General features: G+C 41.9%; 1 protein-coding gene and 1 long non-coding RNA gene across 8 annotated transcripts in view; one reads left to right on the top strand and one right to left on the bottom strand.

Moving 5' to 3' along the window:
* The window catches only part of LNX1 (ligand of numb-protein X 1), a 201,054-nt gene that overhangs the window by 134,847 nt on the left and 53,585 nt on the right, over nt 1–12,622 (top strand). For 3 of the 5 annotated variants that reach the window (XM_004038680.5, XM_055385815.2, XM_004038679.5), the window contains 2 exons: nt 4,081–4,322; nt 4,839–4,991. In XM_004038680.5, coding sequence (XP_004038728.2) covers nt 4,081–4,322; nt 4,839–4,991 — 395 coding nt within the window. Of the gene's footprint in view, nt 1–4,080; nt 4,323–4,838; nt 4,992–5,443; nt 5,552–12,622 lie in introns of all 5 variants that reach the window. The other 2 variants (XM_055385813.2, XM_055385816.2) reach the window with 1 other exon arrangement.
* The window catches only part of LOC109026628 (uncharacterized), a 49,234-nt gene that overhangs the window by 33,301 nt on the left and 3,311 nt on the right, over nt 1–12,622 (bottom strand). The window contains exons 1-3 of one of the 3 annotated variants that reach the window (XR_008679449.2): nt 12,161–12,215; nt 11,786–11,871; nt 10,323–10,451 (exon numbers count right to left, since the gene is read on the bottom strand). This is a non-coding gene — a long non-coding RNA (uncharacterized lncRNA). Of the gene's footprint in view, nt 1–10,322; nt 10,452–11,785; nt 11,872–12,160; nt 12,216–12,622 lie in introns of those variants that run through there. The other 2 variants (XR_010133387.1, XR_010133386.1) reach the window with 2 other exon arrangements.

The raw sequence follows: 12,622 nt of genomic DNA on the forward strand, positions 1-12,622 counted from the left end.
AAGATTTTCGAATCTTAAAATCTTGCTACCATCTAAAAAATCAAGAGATTTTACATTGAAAACTAGATTTTTGCTTCCAAATTTCTCCAGCGACACTGGGCCAGCCTTTTTAACAGGGAAGGGTGGAGCAGCCACTGTGTCCTTAAGTCGAGCAGCACTGCTCACCATGGTCCCCAATGGCCTTCCTTCCCTCATTCTCTCACCTGACGAGCATATGAATTTGCAAGCTCTTGTCTGAAGTCAGATCAGACTGGACAATTAATGAACCCAAAGTGAGAGTTGACTCAATGTTTGCTAATGCAACAGTGAACCAAGAGAAAGAATTTACAGAAAGTTGGAGAGATCAAAGGGAGGTCGTATGGCTGGATGATGTTGGTGAGTATTGAGGTTCACTTTGTGAACAACTCTTATTCTATTATAAGTGGGTAAGTTCAGCATCAGAAAGGAGCTCTTCATGGGAACCCAGATCACGCTGCCCTGTTGGGTGACCTTTGCAGAGGATACCCTATCAGAACCTCTGTGAATCACATCTGAGTTCCCTCCTGTGTCTCGTCTCCAACTCTCATTAGCAGTGAACTCAGAAGTTTTGCAGGAAGGAGATTCATTTTCTTTTCTTATCCCCCCTCCAACCCCAAAAGAGACAAAACTTCTGGCATTGAGTATTAACATTCTTATATTAAGACAGATTTACCTCCATTCACTTTGATAAAAGAGCTCAGGATCTCCCAAGAAAACTGATTTTTCAGAGTTGCTCATTTGAACGGACAGCACCTCCAAAGCTTGTGGTTTGGTTGAAAAGGGGTTTTCTGTGTTCCTTGTATTCATCCTTCAAGTTCATGGCCATCACCCATCACCACCTGAGAGTACTTAGTGCTCAGAGTAACTGAAAGGAAGCATAAATCCTCCTTGCTTTGAACACAACCCAGGGTTCACCGTATGTTCTTGTCCTGGCCAATGCTAATCAGCTCTTCCCCGCTTCTTCCATCTTTAATGCTTGTAAATCAAGCTGCCCCAGTATTAGTCACCACAAAAGAGATAATTAGTAAGTACAAGCCGCTACCTTCATAGATCACTCTGTCTCTGGCTCAAGCTAAGCCAAGAGACTGGAGAAAGCTAACATTACACAGTATAAGTTGCATTAGCAGAACCTTTATTACACAAAGCACATGAGTCTGAATACTTAAATCAAGAATCTGCACCCTCCGCAGCTGTTGTAAGAACAGCTGTGATATGAGACCAAAGGAAAGGCTACTTACCTACCTTATGAGGTTTTCCTTTCCTGGACTCAAAAACTTATCTTTAGAACCCCAAGAATTTGAAAGTGCAATGGTTTCTTAATGGCATAATCTTGGGATTCAGATATTTTTAAAATACTGTAACCCCCATTGATGGGGCAGCAGAGAAAGGTGCCACTTTATTTTACTAGGACATGCTGTGTCCTCCCAACAAAGCCATGGCTTGTGCCTTTGCCAGCCATTTGTCTAGCTGGAAAATAATGTTACTATTCTGGCAGGGCACATGGTCAAGAGCATTGCTGCCTCCTCAGAAAAGACCATTTCCAGACCAGCTAGGAACTTCCTTTCCATGCACTGCTAATCAGATACTACCAGCCTGCCTGGAAGTGTTTCATTCAAGTATTTGTTACTTTGGAGCCACTCAAATGCAAGTTGGCTTTTATTTTTTCCATCACACAGTGTCTCACCAATTTTTGAGTTTCCCAGATCAACCTCTTCACTATTTTTAAACAGAATGATTCCAAGCCAACGCAGCTAATCGGTACAGTAAAACCTTACGAATTCAAGCCAGGAATTTGAACTCTTCCAGCTGAGGACAAGCACTAGCAGTGTAAGTTGGAGGCCTGTTTTCTCATCTAGAAGATGAGGACAAGGTTGTATAACCAAACTCCTTTTCTACTAATATTAAAACCACATTTCATCTAATCTAAGATGACACTGACTATGAGAGATATCATGTTCATATAACAGCGAAGAAGATGACATTTTAAAATGTGCCATCAGTTAAATAATCCCCAAACACCAAAGATATCCCCATGATGCATAGATTGGTGAACTAGACTCTTGTGGCTTTGAAATCCATTCAGATGAATTTGGCAGCTTCTCCTGCCCTTGGTTGTGTTGCTTGGCATGAAATAGGCAATCCTTTTTGAATGTTCTCAATAACAAAATGTAACACCACTTTTAATTCCCTTGGGTGCATCTTTCTAAGCAGATAAAACATTTGCTTGTCCCTTTGCAAGAAAACACGGAATTGTGATTCTGCTTCTAACAATGAATATGTACTTCATCAATATCCAATTGTTCTGTTTTTGAGGCTTTCTATAACTTTTCATTTTAGTACTGAATCATTACATTCAAATGGCAATTAAACTCAATGGTGTAATACCAAGTATGTAGGCAACTCGATGGAAGTGATAAGGGGTACTCGCGCGACTGGGTTTGCAGTGCTGGGATGGTGGTGTCTGCATCATGACTGCCACCTGGCAACAGAAACTTCACAACCCCATCAATCACACATGCATCCTGATTTTAGACATGTTAAAGCATGAAAAGAGCATCTTAGGATGGACAAAATATGGAAATAGCTACAATCTCATGAGAACTGCTTGTAGTCATGTAGATACCATGACGACTTTAATGAATTTGCATTCTAGCACTTTTGGCAAAAAGTACTAAAACCCTGATAAGACTTAATGTCGATCAAACCTCACAGCAATCCAGAAAGTATATGCAAATTTGGAAGTTTAGCCAGGTAAATAAAATTTCCCTAGATCACCCAGCTATGTAAATTTCAGAGCAAGGATTTAGATCTAGACAATAGGACCTTCCATCTTGCCATTTCTATGATTCTATGGGCAGTAAAAATCATGTGTGCATATCACGGTAGACTGACCTTTGATTTCATCTACTTTCAAAAACATGAAGCATCCCTGAAGTAGGATCTCAAAGGGCTATTTAAAATAGCTCAATCATATAGGGTTTTGAGTAATGAATTGATAAGAATTTATAATTAACACATCCATTATATGCAAATGGACACTTCTTAAAGGGGCTCGTGATATGATTTCTGCCTTCACAACTGTGGAAACTGGAGTGGTTACCTGTAGCTACCCTCCCCACAGTGCAGTGAGATAGTTAAATCACCATTTCCTGACCAAAACCTAGCCTGTGCGCTGCAATGACTTGCCGAGTGGCAGTGTTCATGTTCATGGCAAAATATGGACCTAGATCAGCTCCAACCTTGGTCTTCTGAGCCTCAAGAATGTTCTTTTTCAACTTCTTTCTATTGCATCAATAACTTGCCTTTCTCACAAAGTTTGGTTTTTGTGGAGTTTTTTGGATTTTTTTTAATAGCATGGATAGTGAATGGGTAGAGACAAATATGTTTTTGCTAAAAACCACAAAAGCTGTTTTACTCTCTTAATGGTAGACAACATGGCAATGAATGACACTTCTCAGATCATGGGAGCCCCCAACACCAGGGAGGCCCTCCCAGACCAGCCCAGAGAAAGAGAATGGAGGCCACCAAGCTGCCACTAGAGGATAGCAATGCTGGACTCACTCCTGTGGCTTTGTGGTGAGGGTGATTCTGTTTGCATGAACAGTTAAATATGGAATCTGGGAGGAGCTTTATATTTACGTTCAGTGCTGTGGGAACAAAATCCAAAAGAAGAGTGAGAGTGTGACTAAGGGCTTTCATGGTCAAAATAAACACCAGCAAGCAGGAATTACCAAATAGTTGAACATTGCCAGCCTCAAACCCTAGTCATGTAGACACCATGGCGACCTGAATAAATTTGCATTCCAGCAGCCAATGTAGAGATTGCTTTAAGAGAATGCAGTGGGCGTCTTTAAGAAATCTCAAATTATTAATTCACTTGGTTGGCAAATGTATATTGAGTACCGACGTGTGAAAAGGGAAGAGAGGATATAGCGGCAGGCAAATCACATTCCAAGTTCAACAAGCCTATTATACATTCTTCAATTGTATTTGAAGAGGTCTGACTGAGGAATGGCAGCAGAGCCAAAGCTCTTCTTCACCTCCCCGCTGGTTCTGTTACAGCTGTAAAGGTGCCTCCCACTACGGCCTGACCAAAGACAGGAAGAGGCGCTCACAAGATGGCTGTCCAGACGGCTGTGCGAGCCTCACAGCCACGGCTCCCTCCCCAGAGGTTTCTGCAGCTGCCACCATCTCCTTAATGACAGACGAGCCTGGCCTAGACAACCCTGCCTACGTGTCCTCGGTGGAGGACGGGCAGCCAGCAATCAGCCCGGTGGACTCTGGCCGGAGCAACCGAACTAGGGGTGAGTCAAATGGGTGGTTGTCTGGGAATGGGCTCCTTGGCTTGCGATTGCCCTCTGTGGAATACTTACTGTGGAAAGTTCTAGAAATGTTTTTTAAGGGGAAATCCTTCTGGTAGTTTTGGCAGGAACCCAATGTCCAATTCGCCAAAGTGAAATGAAACCGCAAGTACCTCCAATCATTAAAACTGTGTGTAATCTGACTTGGTGAAAGGGGCTGAAACTAGACCTAATGATTCATCACTCCTGCAGTGTCAGTAATTTTTCAGCCATGCTGCTCAAGAAAAGTGGTATTGTATTCAGTTCAGCCCAGAAACAAAAAAGAAAAGCAGGATTTTAAGCACGTCGTACATATTTCACTGTAGAAAACTTAAAAAATACAGGTAAGCAAATTCTACAATCCTACCACCCAGAGGTAGTCACTGTTAATGTCTTATTGTATATATCTTATCAGATATGTACATAAATGATTATTTCTATTAAATCATAACTACCGTTCCTCCTGTCGCTATTCCTCAGCACGGCCCTTTGAGAGATCCACTATTAGAAGCAGATCATTTAAAAAAATAAATCGAGCTTTGAGTGTTCTTCGAAGGACAAAGAGCGGGAGTGCAGTTGCCAACCATGCTGACCAGGGCAGGGAAAATTCTGAAAACACCACTGCCCCTGAAGGTAAATGAACTCCCCATAAGGCTGGATGGACATGGGCTGGGCTTCCAGGGGGACTTCAGGGATGATGCAATCTGATCACCTTCCACCTTCTGTGACCCCTCTCTTCCCAAGGGTATACAATATTTTTTACTTTGACTAGCCTACTTCTCACGTATGTAGCTAAAGGCAGAAAGTATTATCATCTTTTTACATAGATTGAAGAAAAAAGTGTTGAAACCCTCACCTTCAGGTGCTAGTACCATTATGCATATGAAGAAGAATAATTATAATTAATGAGTGAAAAACATTTAAAACAATGACTGGCACATATAATAAATGCAATATATATATTCGCTCTCCTTACTCTTTCAACTACATTTGAGGTGTGGTGCTGAGTGTTTTACATGCATTTCCTCATTTAAGCCTCACAACAACCCTATGAGGTAGCTACTATTATTCCTTTTTTTTTTTAGACAGAGTTTTGCTCGTCGCCCAGGCTGGAGTGCAACGGCGGCGTGATCTCGGCTCACTGCAACCTCTGCCTCCTGGGTTCAAGCGATTCTTCTGTCTCAGCCTCCCAAGTAGGTGGGATTACAGGCACCCACAACCACAACCAGCTATTTTTTGTATTTTTTAGTAGAGACGGGGTTTCTCCATGTTGGTCATGCTAGTCTCGAACTCCTGAACTCAGGTGATCCACCCACCTCGGCCTCTCAAAGTGCTGGGATTACAGGCATGAGCCACGGCACCCGGTGCCACTACTATTCCTGTTTTACAGATGAGGAAACTGTGGCACAAAGAGGTTACTTAGGTTGCTCAAATTACCTTGCTAAACTTTGAATCCAGGTAACATGGCTGTAGAATTCATGCAAAGGAAGCTATTGAGTCTTAGATCCCATATGTTTTCCCCAATATAAGTGGAGCTGAGGAAATACTGTCCTACTGTCTTTGCATTTTATGTTAGAACTTTAGAGTAGTAGTAACAGCTTTTTTAAAAAATTGAGCTCTTTCTGCATGCACATAGTGTTTTAAGTCATTTAGATGTGACAATAATGTTAAGGGGATAGGACTATCATTCCCATTTTACAGATGAGAAAACGGAGACCCAGAGGGATTAGGTAACTAGCCCAGTCACCCAGCTAAAAAATGGCAGAACCAAGATTTTAAATCAGGTCCTCTGGTTCCAGAGCCTACTCTCTTAGCTCCTGGGTTATACTGCCCTCTACTCTTGGGAGTTGGGAGGCAGAACCCAAACCACTGTATGTATTATGCCCTCAAAATTCATGAGCAGCCTTATCAGACCTTTTCTTGTATACTTATTCATGATTGCCTCTCACCCTGCATGTACACGCTGCATGCTCTAACAGCTCTCAGCTTATTACAGTCCTGTAAATGCTGTATATCTTTCTTTCACCTCCCTTCCATTATCCAGCCTGCACTCCCACTCTCCTTTCAGCTGGCATTCACGTTCCTTCTTCCAGGTTTAGTGTAAGACTTTGCCTCCTCCTGGAAACCTCACTCCCTCAGCCCCCTTTTTAGGTGTTTTTGAAGCACCTGTGTCATCGATGATCATATTTCATGTAACTGTACCTCAAAGTGCAGGGATTATTTTTCTGAATCTTTGTTCTTAAGGCCTAGCACAGTGTCTGGCACATAAGTGTCCACTAAATGTCTGTGCAATGGCTAAATGAAGAGATTAGAACTTCCTTTCCACCAGTCTCTTCCTCTTATTAAAGACTCTTCAATTCCACTCCATGTAAAGTTCTCTACTACTTGGGCCAGACGTGGTGGCTTACTCCTGTAATCCCAGCACTTTGGGAGGCTGAGGCAGCCATATCGCCTGAGGGTGGGAGTTTGAGACCAGCCTGGCCAACACAGTGAAACCCCATCTCTACTAAAAATACAAAAATTAGCCAGGGCATGGTGGCGGGCACCTGTAATCCCAGCTACTTGGGAGGCTGAGGCGGGAGAATTGCTTGAACCTGGGAGGCAGAGGCTGCAGTGAGCTGAGATTGTGTCACTGCACTCCAGCCTGGGTGACTCCATCTCAAAAAAAAAAAAAGTTATCTTGAAAAAGATTTATTTGCATATTTATTACAAAAACATTTATAAAACAGATTATTATATGTAAGGCACCGGCCTAGGTGCTGTCATTTTATATAAAGAATATAAAATGTAGTTCTTGGCATCAAGGGATTTATTCAAGACTAAAATAAAATAAAATAAAAGCATACCTCGTTTTTATTTTTACAAATTGAAAGCTTGTGGTCACCCTGTAGCTAACAAGTCTGTTTGCTCCATTTTTCCAAAAGCGTGTGCTCACTTCATGTCTCTGTGTCACATTTTGGTAATTCTTGCAGCATCTCAAACTTTTTCATTATTATATCTGTTATGGTGACATGTGATCAGTGATCTTTGGCGTTACTATTGTAATTGTTTTAGCGTGCCACGAGCCATGCCCTTATAGGTCAGTAAATTTAATAATTGTGTGTTCTGACTGCTTCACTGGCTGTTTCCCCATGTCTCTCTTCTTGGGCCTCCGTATTCCCTGATACATAACAGTATTGAAATTAAGCCAGTTAGTAACCCTACAATAGCCTTTGAGTATTCAAGTGAAAGGAAGAGCCACATGTCTCTCACTTTAAATCAAAAACTAGAAATGAACCTTAGTAAGGAAGGCATATTGAAAGCTAAGGTAGGCTGAAAGCTAGGCCTCTCGTGCCAAACAGCCAAGTTATTAATGCAAAGGAAAAGTTCTTGAAGGGAATTAAAAGTGCTACTTCCAGTGAACACATGATTTACAAAGCGAAACAGCCTTATTGCTGATATGGAGAAAGTTTGAGTAACCTGGATAGAAGAACAAAACAGCCACAACATTCCCTTAAACCAAAGCCTAATCCAGAGGAAGGTCCTAACTCTCTTTGATTCTGTGAAGGCTGAGAGAGGTGAAGAAGCTAAAGGAGAAAAGCTGGAAGCTAGCAGAGATTGGTTCATGAGGTTTAAGGAAAGAAGCCATCTCCATAACATAAAAGTGCAAGGCAAAGCAGCAAATGCAGATTGTAGCGAAGCAGCAGATGCTGATTGTAACGAAGCAGCAAATGCTGATTGTAGAAGCTGCAGCAGGTTTTCCAGAAGATCTTGCTAAAATCATTGAAGGTGGCTCCACTAAGCAGATTTTCTTTTTTTTTTTTCTTTTTTTTTGAGACGGAGTCTTGCTCGCTCTGTAGCCCAGGTCTCAGCTCACTGCAACCTCTGCCTCCTGGGTTCAAGTGATTCTCTTGTTTCAGCCTCCCAAGTAGCTGGGATTACAGGCGTGCATCACCATGCCCGGCTAATTTTTTGTATTTTTAGTAGAGACAGGGTTTCGCCATGTTGGCCAGGCTGATCTTGAACTCCTGACCACAGGTCATCCGCCTGCCTCGGCCTCCCAAAGTGCTAGGATTACAGGTGTGAGCCACCGCGCTCAGCCAACAGATTTTCAATGTAGATGATACAGCCTTATACACTGGGAGAAGATGCCATCTAGGACTTTCTTAACTAGAGAGAAGTCAATGCCTGGCTTCAAAGCTTCAAAGGACAGGCTGGCTCTCTTGTTCGGGGCTAATACAACTGGTGATTTTAAGGTGGGGTCCAGTGCTCATTTATCATTTCAAAAATCCTAGGACCCTTAAGAATTATGCTAAATCTACTCTGCCTGTGCTTTCTCCATGGAACAACAAAGCCTGGATGGCAGCACATCTTTTTACAGCATAGTTTACTCAATATTTTAAGCCCACTGTTGAGGCCTATTACTCAGAAAGAAAGGTTCCTTTCAAAATATTACTACTCATTGATAATGCATCCTAGTTACCCAAGTACTTCGATGGAGACGCAAGAGTAATGATGTTTTCATGCCTGATAACACAATATCCATTCTGCAGCCCGTGGATCAAAGAGTAATTTCTACTTTTAAGTCTCATTATTTAAGAAATAAATTTCGAAAGGCTATAGCTGCCATACATAGTGATTCCTCTGATGGATCTGGGCAAGGAAAATTGAAAACCTTCTGGAAAGGATTCACCCTTCTACATGCCATTAAGAACATTAGTGATTCATGGGAGGAGGTCAAAATATCAACATTAACAGGAGTTTGGAGGAAGTTGATTCTAATTCTCAAGGATGACTTTGAGGGGTTCAAGACTTCAGTGGAGAAAAGTAACTACAGATGTGGTGGAAATAGCAAGAGAACTAGAATTAGAAGTGGAGCTTAAAGATATGACCAAATTCCGGGAGGCTGAGGCAGGAGAATGATGTGAACCTGGGAGGCGGGGCTTGCAGTGAGCCAAGATCGCACCACTGCACTCCAGCCTGGGCGACGGAGCAAGATTCCGTCTCAAAAAAAAAAAAAAAAAAAAGATATGACCAAATTGTTGCAATCTCATAATAAAACTTGAATGAGTGTAGAGGCGCTTCTTACGGATGAGCAAATAAAGTGGTTTCTTGAGATGGAAACTACTTCTGCTGAAGATGCTGTGAACATTGTTGAAATGACAACAAAGGATTGAGAATATTACATAAACATAGTTGATAAAACAGCAAGGTTAGTAGAGGATTGACTCTAATTTTGAAAGAAGTTCTACTGAAGTTTAAATGCTATCAAACAGCATTGCATTCTACAGAGAATCTGCATAAAAATCTTTCACGAGAGTCAGTTGATGTGGCAAACTTCATTGTTGTCTTATTTTAAGAAATTGCCAAGCCACTCCCAACCTTCAGCAACCACCACTGTGATCAGTCAGCAGCCATCAACATCAAGGCAAGGCTCTCTACCAGCAAAAAGATTACAACTAGGTGAAGGCTCAGATGATCGTTAAACAGCATGTTTTAGCAATAAAGTATTTTTAAATTGAGATATGTACATTTTTAAAAACATGCTATTGTACACTTGATAGACTAGAGTACAGTGTAAACATAACTCTTATAACCACAAAGAAACCAAAAGACTCACTTTCTTATAGCAGTCTGGAACCAAACCCACAATATCTCAGAGGTATGCCTGTACTATGAAGAATGAAGTATAAATTAATGACCATAGCAGCCATAGGGGACAGTGTAATCCATGTGACTTGGATGGATGTTGGGATGCTGACTGTGTGTTGGAAGATGCATTCAAATAGCTTAGCTCAATGCCAGCATATAGTAAACTCTCAGTTAATAATTATTATTATATCCTTTAGTCCTTGAGTGAGGACATAATATTGAACAAATTATTTTCTTTCCAGACCAATATAGAAGATGAGGTGAAGGTCAGATCATAGTGTGTCCCGATTATTATTTAAGAGTCTGTACTTGATTTGGGGGTAGTGAACACACCTGGGAGCTCTTGTGTAGCGTTGCTGCAGGATTGGAGCCATGTTTCCAGAAGACAGAGATAGCAGTCATGTTCAATGAGTAGGCGGGCTGGAGTGGGAGAGATTGGATTTCCTCAGACACACTAGGAAGCTGTAATTCCAGAATGGAGTGAGGTGTTAAGACTCAGCTAGCCTGGTATAAATGTCGTCACAGCACTTGTGAGGCAACAATGCTTTCAAAATGGCCAGAGGGCCTCATTGCTTCAGCAACCTACAGTTAGCTTCCTGGCATGGTTTATCCATCCTTTTAATGTCAGTAAAGGGACTGGCGCCACTGTTTATCAACTGTGTGACCCTGGCTGGGTTGCTTAATGCTCTAAGCTTCAGCATTTCTTCATCTGAAAAGACAGAGATGGGTCTGGGCATTGTGGCTTACACCAGTAATCCTAGCACTTGGAGGCCAAAGTGAGAGGATCTCTTGAGCCCAGGAGTTTGAGACCAGCCTGGGCAACATGGTGAGACTTTGTCTCTACAAAAAATGAAATTAGTGGGACATGGTGGCACACACCTGTACTCCCAGCTTCTTGGGCTGAGATGGGAGGATTGCCTGAGCCCATGAGGTCAAGGCTGCTTTGAGCCAAGATTGTACCACTGTACTCCAGCCTGGGTGACAGAGTGAGATCCTGTCTCCCAAAAAAAAAAAAAAAATTATTATCATCTATTTCATAGGGTTACTGTGAAGACTAAACAAAAAAATGCATTCAAATACCTTAACTCAATGTCAGCCTATAACAAACTCTCAGCTAATAAGATTATATCCTTTAGTCCTTGAGTAAGGACATAATATTGAGCAAATTTTTTTACTTTCCAGACCAACACAAGTTTGGCAGTTTAAAAGTTCCTTTATCTCTTTAAGGTCACTAGGATCTGATTGTTGTTGCTCTAACATCATTTACAAGTGTGAATGGTATGTCCTTTCAAGCTATCAAATCAAACATTCTCTAGCGGTTTAGGTCTGGTAGTGTGGTTTTTGTAAATCTGTTGGAAAAGATGGTAACAAGGGAAGGGGAATGAGGGAGGGAAAATTGGCTTTTGTGATTATTTCCGAATCTTTCTTTGCTCAGAATGAATTTTTTTCCATTCCCTTGTTATACCAGACATGTTCTAGCAAGTGCCTGCGGTATAGCCTACTTAATATAACCAAAGTAGTTTAAACATTAATTGAACTCAATCACCCGAGTACTGTTAGTACCAGGAGCTGACTGCTGAAGCCAGCTACCCCTGCCTTATGCAGTCACTTCAGTTTAATCAGTATAGAGATTAAGGACCCACATTTACAACATCTCGGGTTTCCTCTGCCCACTAAGTTACTTTGCCCTAACATACTTAGAAATAATTTTAATTCTTTATTGTTCTTAGAGAGTTGAGTACTTATTAATTCATTAGGGAAAATGGACTAAGGTCACGGGTTTTGAAAATGCTCACAAGGAACTAGAAGCAGGCCTGCCATGTGAGATCTTTCCAGATGCCATAACGAAAGGAGACTCTTAAGGTGAGGCAGCTGTCAGCACCTACGGAAGACAGAAGCATCTCAGCCCTTTACATTCAAACTTGAGCCTCTAGCTGCTTGGAGGAGCTGCTTTTTCCACCGAGCTAGGTGTGGCTTGTTCCCATCACTTGTTGGTGTCCCCTCTGAACACTTCTATTCAAACTGAAGTGAAAAAAAAAACAATGCCAGTCGGTGCTGCTGGCTCATAGGTCCATAGAGCAAGTCCCTTGTGGGCTCTGGCCTGGCTGTGAACCCCTGGCTCCAGGGATACCTGACAGAGAGTACCGGTCACAAGAACTCTGGGTTCTGACCTGGCTCTCAGGACCACCTAACTTTGGGATGTCCAGTCAGTTACTTCACTCCCCTTCTCTCAGCCTTAAACCTCCTCACTTGTAGGGTTTGACTATCACTGTCAAGCAGCAGGACAATTAGAGCAGCTGTTTTCTGTGTGGTCACAATGGGATGAAAGATGAGAAGAGAGCTAGGAGAGATTTCTTGGGGAAAGCAGATTCATCAGTTTAAAAATACAGTTTGAAAACACCAGCCTAGATGATCGTTGAATCTCCTTGCTCTGAACTCAGTGATTTCAGGCAAACCAGGGATGAACTGCTCAAGGCCACCAACTAGGCCTTGGCCTCTTCTTGATCATGAATCAGGCCTCTTCCATTTGTTAACAACAATGTCTGGTAGAAAGAACTGATGTTCCCCCAAGCCTGAAAAGCAGAGTCTTTAAGGAAGAAATTTTCAAAATTATCTGAGAGGGAAAAATGGCA

This window comes from Gorilla gorilla, chromosome 3 (genome assembly GCF_029281585.2).
Source record: "Gorilla gorilla gorilla isolate KB3781 chromosome 3, NHGRI_mGorGor1-v2.1_pri, whole genome shotgun sequence".
Taxonomy (NCBI): Eukaryota; Metazoa; Chordata; class Mammalia; order Primates; family Hominidae; genus Gorilla; species Gorilla gorilla.